Source organism: Microcebus murinus, chromosome 11 (genome assembly GCF_040939455.1).
Source record: "Microcebus murinus isolate Inina chromosome 11, M.murinus_Inina_mat1.0, whole genome shotgun sequence".
NCBI lineage: Eukaryota > Metazoa > Chordata > Mammalia > Primates > Cheirogaleidae > Microcebus > Microcebus murinus.
This window is the reverse complement of record NC_134114.1, coordinates 64,871,031-64,884,796: the sequence shown is the minus strand read 5'-3', so window position 1 is coordinate 64,884,796 and position 13,766 is coordinate 64,871,031. Positions and strand designations below refer to the sequence as shown.

The 13,766-nt window shown below is 35.1% G+C and overlaps 1 protein-coding gene across 22 annotated transcripts in view; it reads left to right on the top strand.

Moving 5' to 3' along the window:
* The window catches only part of MEF2C (myocyte enhancer factor 2C), a 166,515-nt gene extending 153,206 nt beyond the window's left edge, over nt 1-13,309 (top strand). For 6 of the 22 annotated variants that reach the window (XM_012781471.3, XM_012781469.3, XM_012781466.2 and 3 more), the window contains exons 8-11: nt 688-711; nt 1,582-1,711; nt 2,318-2,453; nt 8,443-13,309. In XM_012781471.3, the coding sequence (XP_012636925.1) occupies nt 688-711; nt 1,582-1,711; nt 2,318-2,453; nt 8,443-8,764 (612 nt within the window). In that variant the 3' untranslated portion in view covers nt 8,765-13,309. The remainder of the gene's footprint in view (nt 1-687; nt 712-1,581; nt 1,712-2,317; nt 2,454-8,442) is intronic. The other 16 variants (XM_076008176.1, XM_076008175.1, XM_076008172.1 and 13 more) reach the window with 6 other exon arrangements.
* Nucleotides 13,310-13,766: the final 457 nt, after the last annotated feature.

Below are 13,766 nucleotides of genomic sequence, written 5' to 3'. Positions count from 1 at the left end.
GACAAATTTAGATCATTCTGCAAACACATTTCTTTTCCTTTTTTTTTTTTTTTTTTTCTCTGCTCTGTGGCAAGCTTCAGGGTAAAACAGTCCTGAGAGCTGATTAGTTTATTATGGCACAGTGCAGATTAATTTTGAATATCAACCAAAAAAAATCACATAATATGCAACGTTCCCTTTGGAAAAGACTGGGTCTAATAAATATAACCTCCCACAGGGCTACAGCCAAGCAGTGTGGGCCATGTGTGGCAGGCTGTCTCTATCAGCAGATTTATTTCAGGTCCCTTAAAACTGATGCTTTCCCAGGGATTCTGTGAGGCCCTTCAGGTCTCTCTCTGGCAGCCAGGTGTGGCTCCCCGCTCCTCCAGCAAGTGGGGTTTCAAAGTACAGTCTCCCCCCACCCCCGGCCCCCGCCCTCTCCCTACCAAAATGTGGTGATGAAATAATGAACATTGAGACACTGACCTGGGCTGAAAACGGGCTAGATTGTCTTCACATTGGAGACAAACAGCTCATTAAGGGAAACAAAGAATGTCTTTGTAAAGAGTTATCCTTGGAGTCTGGGTCTTAAAACTGTTTAAACTGTTGTGTCTATCAGAAGATGCTTTTCCTTTTGTTGAAAAGATTTTGCCCAATTATAAATATTTACAGACACTAATTAATAAAACTCCTTCCCCATGCTCTCAGTCTGAGGATGTCGACCTGCTTTTGGTAAGTGGTGAGAGAGCTTCCTTTAAATGGCATGTGCAAAGCTACTTTTAGGTGGAAGTGGTAGCTTTGATGAAATTGGAAGATGTTGGACGTTACCACGGTGTGTCGACACTGATTATGTTTAAATACCAACAATTTCTAGTGTCACTCACAGTTGAAAAAAATGTCAGGTTATTTGTTCTGTCCCAACCTCTGTAAGGGAATGCCATGTGTTCCGTATTTTAGGACTTAATTTATAGTAAATGTCAAACACACACAAAAATGTTTCTTTCATTATTTAGAACAAAGATATTTCTTTTTCCAGTAATTAAAGTCTCATGATTTTAAGTTTATACGGATCTTTAGTCTCCTTGTTGTAAAGAGTTACATGCATTAGCTGCTTTGCCATCTAGTTTGAGGGAAGTTTAGAATCTGAAGAAAGTGGTCAGAGCGCCACCTGCTGGTGAGAATATAACATGAATCCCTACCCATTTGCTTTCTGCTGGGTATAGAACTGAACATAAAAACTACCATGGTTGATTTTAATTTTTTTAATTTGCATTTGAATAAAAACTGAAACAATGGAAGTACAGTATACATATTTCATCAGTTTTCAACATAGGCTGTTTTTACCCATAATAAAGCTATGGTACTTGTTACTAGTTCGGTTGCCTAGGAGATACTGATGTAATGGGTTACTATGGCAACAGCTGGTCTCTTGAAGGATTGTAAATGATAGGGTTGGCAGAGTTCATAGAGACACATGTTAAATGATTAATTTCATGAGATTTGTACTAAGTTATCTCTTTATGTGCAAAACTAATACTGAAATCGAATTTTTTAACTTTTTAAAAAATTCCATCAATAATGTCTTTTTATTTACTTTAAAAGAATCAAAGGATAAATAACTCCCAGTCTGCTCAGTCATTGGCTACCCCAGTGGTTTCCGTAGCAACTCCTACTTTACCAGGACAAGGAATGGGAGGATATCCATCAGCCATTTCAACAACATATGGTACCGGTGAGTAGCTTTGCCATGTGCAATTAGTACCCTAAATACTTTTCATTAAAAACCAAGACGAAAAAGTTATTATTTTTTACTCTGTTGCAAGGCTTTATTTAATACCTGTGGTGTACAGATCACTGTACTCATTGCCTATTCCTTACTGTAACAAAGTGAATATCTACATTTTTCTTTTCTTAAGTGACTGGAAGTTTTATTTACCCAACTTGAGTTCAAAATAGAAGAACAATTTCAAGGAAATTGAGGTGTTATTTCTTTGATGTAATAAAAAGCTCGCTTTCCTGGGATTGTTTTTTAAAAAAAAATTTCTGGATCATCAAATATGTACATACTTTTATAAGAAATTGTAGTTCTAATAAACTAGAATTGCAAGTTATACTACTTCAAAGCTTTCATGGAATATTTATTTTTGGTACATAGTATATTTCTTTTAGATTAAAATTAACCCTGATGTTTTATCCCCCCTCCCCTAAAGATAAAAAAATATATATAATAGCAGCAATACTAATAGAGTATTTTAGAAATTGAAAATGTTTACTCTATTTACCATTTGATAATTTCTACATTAAATATTTTCTGTTGTTGTTTTATTCTTCAATCTAGAGTACTCTCTGAGTAGTGCAGATCTGTCATCTCTGTCTGGGTTTAACACCGCCAGTGCTCTCCACCTTGGCTCAGTCACTGGCTGGCAACAGCAGCACCTACATAACATGCCACCATCCGCCCTCAGTCAGTTGGGGTAAGCAATTTTATTTTTTTATAATATAATTATAGAATACATTTTAAATGACAATCTCTAAATATGTGCTTTAATGCCCAATTAGAGGGTGTAAAATTCTACTTTATCAAAATCTGAAAGTGATTTTCAGATTAATGCCTTGCAAGTGGCTTAAATAATACATACCTTATTCTTTGAGAGGATGGGGAGCTCTGTAATAATGAGGTAAATTCTTATTGTTTTAGATCACATTTGTTTCCACATCTATCAATGATAGAATTTTTGTTTAATTTTCACACAGTTCACGTGGAACATAAGAAGGTGTTTATAGATACAAGTTCTTTTAAGTTTTTGGAATATTTGAGAATATTTCTCATTTAGCATAAAATACATAGTTGATGCTAATGTTAACCTAATGTTCATAGGATCAACTATTCAATTGATATACAGTCTTCATATATTTATAATGTACTCATGATACAGTTGTGTGTTTTTAGATATTGTATGAAAATATATATGTATATACAATACTAATTAGTACATACAATACTAATTACCTAAATTTGGATAATATAAAAGTAATTTTTGTTGTTTTCTGAAGTCAGAGGATGTATCTTTCTGCCCCCTTGTGGTAGTTTTCAGATATATCTTTATCATAGAAATGACTCCTATCAAACCTTAAAAAGCCCTGAATTCACAATTCACACTACTTCATATAAAACAAATGTTTTTTTTTAAAGTTTAAAACATGAATCAAAGACCTGACTTTAAGTTTAATTAATAATTCCAAGACTGCATTTAATCTTCAAAAGAGAATACTAGGATGATAAAAATATTTCAAGATAATAAGTTTTCGTTTTTTAGAAACATTCTGTATGCCTAGCCCACTTTTATTTTTCTGAAGAGCCATTTTATTATAGTTAACTAGTTAGCTATATCAGTTAACTAGTTCCTAACCATATTTCTAAGGAGATAATGAAAATAAAACATTGATTAGAATATAAGTCACTGATTGATACCACAACTTTATGTCTCTTTTGCTGCCCCTCTCCCTCTCCCCGACAACACTAGCTTTCAGGTGGTATTGATTTAACATAGATTAGTGATCTGATTATGGTATATTAACCCATTCACCAATTGCCATGTGCATCATACTCACTAATCACTGTAGTTGATAATCTAACATTTCACATAAATAGTAAGATAAATTCACATGATATTGTTGCTCTGCTTTCTTGAAAGATAGTTAACTTTGAAGATATTTTGAGTATTGATCAGCAACAGAATTTATCTTTTTAGGACACAAATTTTCTCTGGAATTTCAACTATCCAAGTAGGCATTAATTGTTTTACTTTTTCAGGTAATTATCACTAAGTACACAGTACCATCCAGGCAATTTTAAAGTATGCATTGTACTGCTGTGGCTTGGCAGTGACTCCATTAAACATGATTCTTGTCAAAAAGAGAGGTAACTTTACTTCTCATTTTCCACAAAATTTATCCACTTTAGGACTAGATTTCCCTAGAAATTATCAATGTCAAAAGCCATCTTATTTTCTCTGAATGTGGCTTTCTTTTGTTTTCAATAGCACCTGCTAATTTGCATTTTTACATAAAAACACATATTTATTTACATATTTTAACTATACTACAATTCTGAAACTGTCTTCTATTGCCTGGGGAAACTCTCTCTGCTGCCCCTAATAGAGGCTTCAGTAAATGAGAAAGGAGTGATACCCTGGACTGCAGAGGAAATGAATCACAGCAGCCAAGGATGAAGAATGTTGTTCAGCTCCCGGTTTCTCTCAACACTGAATCTCATTGTGCATAATTTGACTCTGAGTTTAGTCTATGAGGTTTTTTTTAGTTTTTTGGTTTTTTTGGTTTTTTGGGTTTTTTTTGTTGTTTTTTTTTTTCCTGAGACAGAGTCTCACTCTGTTGCCCAGGTTAAGTGTCATGGCGTCAGCCTAGCTCACAGCAATCTCAAACTCCTGGGCTCAGGCGATCCTCCTATCCCAGCCTCCCTAGTAGCTGGGACTACAGGCATGTACCACCATGCCCGGCTAATTTTTTCTATATATTTTTAGTGGTCCAGCTAATTTCTTTCTATTTTTTAGTAGAGACGGTGTCTCACTCTTGCTCAGGCTAGTCTCGAACTCCTGAGCTCAAACGATCTGCCCGCCTGGGCTAGAATTACAGGCGTAAGCCACCACACCTGGCCCTAGTCTATCAGTTTTAATTGCACTAAATCACTTCCCTTATCCCTCAAATAAATGGGATGACCCTTCCAGGCCTTCCAATTCTGGCCCTCCTGTCTCTCTCCGCCCCCCTCTCTCTTTGTTACACACACACACACACACACACACTTTCTCTCTCTCTCACACTCACATACACACACATAGATTAGATTCTTAAAAGGAGGTTTCCTCAAATGGACTACTCCATGTTCACACAATTAAACGTTAAACTATTTTATTAAAAAATCCCAAGTTGTAATATTTAGGTAAAATAAATTACATGAGCTTCCTTAATTCCTTATAGTGTAAATCAATTAAAAGAATCGATACGTATTTTCAGGCCAAAGGCATTATCATACACTTGTTGTGGGCTCACATTGTTTTAGATAGATAACAATGTTCAAAGGAAAGAGTGGAATATGTTTCAGCTCCACACAAGTACATACAAGCCCAAGATGGTTACTATAATTCTTCCTCAAAATTGCAGAAGTATAACAGAGCTCTTCATGCTTTGTCCATGGAAAAAGGTTCATTTTATCCTTTGAAGCTTCGAGTCTTCACTGCTATACTTTTCAAACTATGTTATATCTGATTTTATCTAACTTAGATGAGCAGCATAAATTGATTTGATGTAGGGAGAGAGACGACCGGTGAGAATCTTGCCATTGAGAGTCCATGAAAGTCATTTGAATACTAATATTTGAGAAAATGACCCTCAAGTTTTGGATGGTTTTTCTCAACTACCACCTATAAAAAGGGCAGCCTGTTTTCTGGAAGCATTTCCATATATCATCTTTGTTGATGTGGGTGTTCAGTACATATTGAGAGAGATAACTGAGTAGAGATGACTTTTAAAAGGTTAGGTTAAATATAGTTTAATAGTCTAATTTCTAGGCGGAGGCAGTAAAAAATTTGAATAAAACTATCCAGTCATGTTTGACTTCTGAACAATTATGGGAGAGGGTAGGTGTTTTTCCAATTCAAAGGCATCTGTAATAGATGAAAACTTGCATAGAGGACTTGATATGGGCAGCTTGGTTATCTGGCTTCTATCTCCCCACCTACCTCTTTGTCACCCACCCACACATTTGAAGTATTTCACAATTATCAGTGTCTATAATTACCCGTGTCTATATTTTGTTCTCAAGAACAACTAGACCAACTTGTGTATATCTGAGCCTAGCATATATATAGTTAAGTGATTTTAATGCTGTTTTCTCTTTTCAAGAGAATACTTCTTTGTTAACAGAGACTAGCCATTCTATTTTTAATCCTATATCACAATATAATGAAACTGAGTCTAAGATATAACTTATATTTCATGGCTGTGGGTTTAATCCCCAGAACTACACAAAATGCTTCATGTATGTTTTCAGTGTCAAATAAGATGTCACCAAAAGATAAACTTAGGCTATTCTATTTATAGGAAAGGATAACCAATAGTTGTTAACATCTTTTGGGGGAAGAGATGCAGCTAAACCAGTTGACATAAGGAGATGAAGCAAATAAGTGAATAATGCAACTTGCTAAAATTGTATTAAAGAAATGTGTTTTTGATTATATTATTTTCCCTTAAGTTATCTAGATCAACTGCTTATACTGGTCCAACTTACTGAATTTTTTTCTAATTTTCTATGTCACACTGCCTGTGAAGACATGATCTAAAATGTCAAAGGGCAGACAAAAGTATTTATTGATACTTTACTTTCAGGCTCCAATTGAAATCCATTATTAAATAGTTGTGTGATTCATAATAGAAGCATTTAATTGAATTTTATTGAAATAGTCTTTCTTACACAGAGCCAAAAAAATTTCCTTACAGAAAGCAAAAGATGATTTCCTCTAATATCAAAATAAATCATTAAGTAACTTTGAACCAGGATAAAATAATCTACCACTAGGGACCCATTGAAATACAGGTGTTCCCTCTCCCCCTTTATTTTAATATCTTCTTGACCTAGAGATTATTTAATTAAAACTCTTGAAAAATTAGTAAACTAATATAGACTGTAAATAATAAGCTACAAATAAATAGCTCCAAGTATAAACAGGTAATTGAAAATTATATACACTCAATGTAGTATCTTGATATAAATGCTAAGACTGCTTTGATTCTGTAAGATCATAAAAGCCACAGAAAGAAAGGCTTATTAAGGAAACAAATAATTCTCCTTTATATTATTCTCTGCATTAGCTCATCTGTTAATAAGAGACGGAAAGTAATTCTTTGCCAGTAGGTGGTGCTTTTGTATAAAACATCACTCAAAGATAAACTCATTTTCTGACTAATTTTATATCTCTATACATCTTGAGCTCCCAAAACGCCAGGCCCAAGTTACTCCACTTTTTCCTCTGAAATATATACCCATTCTCTCACTCTCATTAATGACATTGCTAATGCCATCTAATTCTCTCTATTGGAAAGCAGCGTAATTACATACATTAGTAAGTAGGCTCGCTTTCCTTTGTTTAATATGGGTGTGTCTGTATGGATAATTCTTTACTGTGACTCCTCCTCAATAAAAGAAACTACTGTACTCTCTTGACAATATAGTCAGGTAATGCTGACTCTAGCCGTGGATGTCAGTGTAATCAGAACGTAAGAACAATAAGAGCGTCTTAAAATTGATGCCAGCAATATGACTGTGGTTTATCCTGATCAAAGTTGTTGTGATCGCTAATCTTCACTTAAGGGCTTAATGCTTTTCTCTCCAGAATTTCAAGTATCTAAATTCACCCACATTTTAGAAGAAGGGCAAAATATGCTCTCTGGGAATATACAAGGACTAAAAATTATAAACACAGTAAAATCAAACCATATCCTTCTTGGCAACAACAACCTTTCCTTAGGCAACACCAAATTCACCCACTAATGTCAATTATAAATGAGAGGAGTGGTACCCTAAGTACCCCATCAGGGAGTGAGCAACAATAGTAAAATTGAAGTACTATTATGGGAAGGAAACGGTATTTTCATCTCATGTAACTGTGAAAGGATGAATAAAGTCAAATTATTTATCAGTTTTAGAAGGGTAGAAAGTTGGAGGGCTTCTAAACCAGTATTTAAATTTTCTGCAGATAATTTTCAGTCTCCCTCCTCGGTTCCCTGTTTTCCCCTCAGCCAAGCTTTCCACCAGATACAGTTATTAGGGAGCATTTGATGGGTTCTGTTCATTTGAAATTTGAACTCTCTTCACTTTCTCTGAAAACTATATAACTTCATTCTCATGTGCTTATTATTTGGAGGGAAACATATATATCGATAATAAGGGTTTTTTTTTCTTGTTTTTTGTTCACTGGTAATCTCTAAGAATCAGGGATAATAAGTTTTTAAAAATAATTTTCAAACACTGGTAAATCAAGGAAGTCTAATTCAAAAGCTAAATACTGTATTTTCTTAAAGGCTTAGAAAATTAAATTCTGAAACTCCTGTAGGGAGAAATTTCATGGACACAGAAAATGCTTTCTCCATATTTTAAACCTTTCTGAAACAGTAACCTGTATGTTTAGGAGCCTGTCAGAGACTAGAGCTAGGATTCCCCGAGGCCTGGACCAGTTAAGTTACCGTAATTACTACTGGGCAAGTCAACAAAGGCTTCCCAAATCGCTTTAGGAAGGCGACGCCCCTAAGTGCCTCCAAGCACACTCTCCTCACCCTGGGGCATGCTCTGGTGTCGATGCTGAGTCTTTAAGCTGATGTTTGATGTAATTGTGAGTTCCTGGGGCCTCCAGGCCTCCTTCATCTGTAACTGGGTTTCCTTTCCTCCTACAGAGCTTGCACTAGCACTCATTTATCTCAGAGTTCAAATCTCTCCCTGCCTTCTACTCAAAGCCTCAACATCAAGTCAGAACCTGTTTCTCCTCCTAGAGACCGTACCACCACCCCTTCGAGATACCCACAACACACGCGCCACGAGGCGGGGAGATCTCCTGTTGACAGCTTGAGCAGCTGTAGCAGTTCGTACGACGGGAGCGACCGAGAGGATCACCGGAACGAATTCCACTCCCCCATTGGACTCACCAGACCTTCGCCGGACGAAAGGGAAAGTCCCTCAGTCAAGCGCATGCGACTCTCTGAAGGATGGGCAACATGATCAGATTATTACTTAATAGTTTTTTTTTTTTTTTCTTGCAGTGTGTGTGTGTGCTATACCTTTAATGGGGAAGGGGGGTCGATATGCATTATATGTGCCGTGTGTGGAAAAAAAAAAAAAAGTCAGGTACTCTGTTTTGTAAAAGTACTTTTAAATTGCCTCAGTGATACAGTATAAAGATAAACAGAAATGCTGAGATAAGCTTAGCACTTGAGTTGTACAACAGAACACTTGTACAAAATAGATTTTAAGGCTAACTTCTTTTCACTGTTGTGCTCCTTTGCAAAATGTATGTTACAATAGATAGTGTCATGTTGCAGGTTCAACGTTATTTACATGTAAATAGACAAAAGGAAACATTTGCCAAAAGCGGCAGATCTTTACTGAAAGAGAGAGCAGCTGTTATGCAACATATAGAAAAAAAAAAATGTATAGATGTTTGGACAGACCCGGTAATGGGTGGCCATTGGTAAATGTTAGGAACACGCCAGGTCACCTGACATCCCCAAGAACGCTCACAAACCTGCAGGCATATCATTGGCGTATGGCACTCATTAAAAAGGATCAAAGACCATTAAAAGAGGACCATACCTATTTAAAAAAAAAAAAATGTGGAGTTTGAGGGCTAACGTATTTAATTAAATAAATAAATAAATCTGGGTCTGCATCTCTTATTAAATAAAAATATAAAAATATGTACATTACATTTTGCTTATTTTCATATAAAAGGTAAGACAGAGTTTGCAAAGCATTTGTGGCTTTTTGTAGTTTACTTAAGCCAAAATGTGTTTTTTTCCCCTTGATAGCTTCGCTAATATTTTAAACAGTCCTGTAAAAAACCAAAAAGGACTTTTTGTATAGAAAGCACTACCCTAAGCCATGAAGAACTCCATGCTTTGCTAACCAAGATATCTGTTTTCTCTTTGTAGAAGTTTTGTTTTTGAAATGTGTATTTCTAATTATATAAAATATTAAGAATCTTTTAAAAAATCTGTGAAATTAACATGCTTGTGTATAGCTTTCTAATATATATAATATTATGGTAATAGCAGAAGTTTTGTTATCTTAATAGCGGGAGGGGGGTATATTTGTGCAGTTGCACATTTGAGTAACTATTTTCTTTCTGTTTTCTTTTACTCTGCATACATTTTTGTAAGTTCAAGGTCAGCTGTCAAAAGGATAACCTGTGGGGTTAGAACATATCACATTGCAACACCCTAAATTGTTTTTAATACATTAGCAATCTATTGGGTCAACTGACATCCATTGTATATACTAATTAGTTTCTTTCATGCTATTTTTTGTTTGTTTTTTGCATTTTTATCAAATGCAGGGCCCCTTTCTGATCTCACCATTTCACCATGCATCTTGGAATTCAGTAAGTGCATATCCTAACTTGCCCATATTCTAAATCATCTGGTTGGTTTTCAGCCTAGAATTTGATATGCTTTTTTGAAATATGCCCAGAATAGAGAAGCTGTGGTGGGGCACATGTCCTGCAAATACGGCCCTAGAAACAAGTGATATGGAGTTAACTTGGTGAATAAGTTATAAATTCCCACAGAAGAAAAATGTGAAAGACTGGGTGCTAGACAAGAAGGAAGCAGGTAAAGGGATAGTTGCTTTGTCATCCGTTTTTAATTATTTTAACTGACCCTTAACGATCTTGTCAGCAATATAGGACTGTTGAACAATCCCGGTGTGTCAGGACCCCCAAATGTCACTTCTGCATAAAGCATGTATGTCATCTATATTTTCTTCAATAAAGAGATTTAATAGCCATTTCGAGAAATCCCATTAAAGAACCTCTCTATGTCCCTTTTTGTAATTTTTCAAAAAAATATGACTCTTGCCTAATATTTGTCTATAAGGGATTAATTTCCAGACCCTTTAAAAGTGAGTGCCATAAAAAAAAAGTCGATATATATTGTCTAAAAGATATTTCAGTTTAGGAATGATTTTCCTTCTCTTGGAATGTGAAGATCTGTCGATTCATCTCCAACCATATGCATTGACATTCACAGCAAAGAAGATATAGACAGTAATATCAACACTGCTATATCATGTGTAGGACATTTCTTATCCATTTTTTTCTTTTACTTGCATAGTTGCTATGTGTTTCTCATTGTAAAAGGCTGCCGCTGGGTGGCAGAAGCCAAGAGACCTTATTAACTAGGCTATATTTTTCTTAACTTGATCTGAAATCCACAATTAGACCACAATGCACCTTTGGTTGTATCCATATAGGATGCTAGCCTGCCTTGTACTAATGTTTTATATACTAAAAACAAAAAAAAATCTATCAACCATTTCATATATATCCCACTACTCAAGGTATCCATGGAACATGAAAGAATAACATTTATGCAGAGGAAAAACAGAAAATCATTCCTGAAAATACACACACTCATACACACATACTCTGGGGGGGGGGGGGCTGGGGAATAAAATCATCTTCCTCACCATATACTTAATCCCATCCTTGCAACCCGTCCTTATAACTTGATGTGTATGAAATATGCAAACATGTCACAGATGTTCTTTGTCATTTCAAAACACCTTAGTATATCACTATCAATAGATACTTACCAATGGGTGGGAAAGGGTCATTATATGAAAATATGAAGAAATAGCCATATTAATTTTTTACCTGCAATTTGCCTCAGCAACAAAGAAAAAGTGAATTTCTAATGCTGAAGATAAAGTAAGCTGAAGTACCAGCAGAAGCCTTGGCTATTTATAGCAGTTCTGACAATAGTTTTACAAGAACATGAAAAGAACAGAATCACTGGAAAATGGATGCCAGTCATCTCTTGTTCCCACTACTGAATTTATATAAAGTGGTGGCAAGATAGCGAAGGGATAATCTGAGAATTTTTTAAAGATGATTTAATGAGAAGAAGCACAATTTTGATTGTGATGAGTCACTTTCTGTAAACAATCTCGGTCTATCTTACCCTTATACCTTATCTGTAATTTACCATTTATTGTATTTGCAAAGCTAGTATGGTTTTTATCATGGTAAATCCTTTGTATTCAGGAGTTTAGGGCAGAGCCCTGAGGGAGTATTATTTTACATACCCTGTCCTAGAGTAACATTTTAGGCAACATTCTTTATTGCAAGTAAAAGAACCGTAAGTGGCATTTTCACAGCTGCAAGTATTGTTATATCTTATCCTATTTTAAAAGATTTTTGGTGTTAGTAAGCTTAAGTACTGATAACAGTGATGCAATATACCAAGCTGCACAACCTGTATATTGTATGCATTGGTGCGTGGAGGCTGTTCATTTCAACCTTTTTAAAAATTGTGTTTTTTAACAAAATGGCTTATTTTTGCCCAAAGGTGGAATTTAGCATTTTGTAATAATGAATATAAAAATACCTGTCATTCTCAGATCATTTAAAGGTTAACTAAAGTGAGAATTTTTTTAAAATTCCAAGACACTTTTTAAAAGAATGTCTGCCCTCTTACACTTTTATGTATTTGTTTTTCTTACATACCTTTCTTTTAACTTAGAAATAGCAATTTTTTGCCCCCTTTATCCTTTTGTTTGTTTTTTCAGAGAGTAAATGCTTTGTATTTCTTTCTTTAAAAAAAAAAAAAGATTTTTTTTTTTTTAAAGAAGAAGCCACTTGAACCCTCAATAAAGGCTGTTGCCTAAGCATGGCATACTTCATCTGTTCTCGTTTGTGCCATCTGCTGTGATGTCGTCACTTATATGGCGTTAATTTCCTGCCACTACAGATCTTTTGAAGATTGCTGGAATACTGGTGTCTGTTAGAATGCTTCAGACTACAGATGTAATTAAAGGCTTTTCTTAATATGTTTTAACCAAAGATGTGGAGCAATCCAAGCCACATATCTTCTACATTAAAATTTGTCCATTTTGGTTACTTTCATAATCGGGTATTGCATTTTGCCTTCCCTGTTCATACCTCAAATTGATTCATACCTCAGTTTAATTCAGAGAGGTCAGCTAAGTGACGGATTCTGTTGTGGTTTGGATGCAGTACCAGTGTTCTCTTGGAGCAAAGTAGACCTGGGTCACTGTAGGCATAGGACTTGGATTGCTTCAGATGGTTTGCTGTATCATTTTTCTTCTTTTTCTTTTTCTGGGGACTTGTTTCCATTAAATGACAGTAATTAAAATAGCTTGTAAATGAGGGCATACAAGCATTTGCAACAAATATTCAAATAGAGGCTCACAGCGGCATAAGCTGGACTTTGTCGCCACTAGATGACAAGATGTTATAACTAAGTTAAACCACATCTGTGTATCTCAAGGGACTTAATTCAGCTGTCTGTAGTGAATAAAAGTGGGAAATTTTCAAAAGTTTCTCCTGCTGGAAATAAGGTATAATTTGTATTTTGCAGACAATTCAGTAAAGTTACTGGCTTTCTTAGTGATGCAGTGTCTGTGGTGCATTTTTTTAATTAACATTTTGCTGTTTAAATTTATTCCATTTTATCGTGTTTTTAAAAACCAGCTTATCCCACAAGCACAAATGAGGTTTCTCAGTTTTCAACTCAAAATATACGAAAAGATGAATAGTGTGTGTGGGAGGGGTGTGAATTGGCTAACAGTTCTCAGGGTAATACAGTATTCAGCTAGTGTGGGAAGCTTAAGGTTCTTATCAAGTGGTTCAACTTCTTTATCAAATGAGTTCCACAAAGATCTTTTCTAACCTGTTTGAATACACAGAGTTCTCCAAAAGTCATTGTAAAAGGCAGTAACCCTGAAATAAGTTGTATTTTTTCTTTACTAAAATGTGTAGAGTTTCCAGAAGTATTTCTTTTTCCTCCATCAAAATAATTCCTGAAGGTTGAAAACATATCTAAATATTTCAGTAAATTAGTTAATTCATACATTTTTAGAAACTATCAAATATATCCATTATTAAAATTCAATTACAGTCCGTAAAGGGAATGTCCTTAACAAGATGGATAAAAAGATGAATTTAAAAACTGAAAAGGAAAACAAGAGGAAGGTACCAGATAGC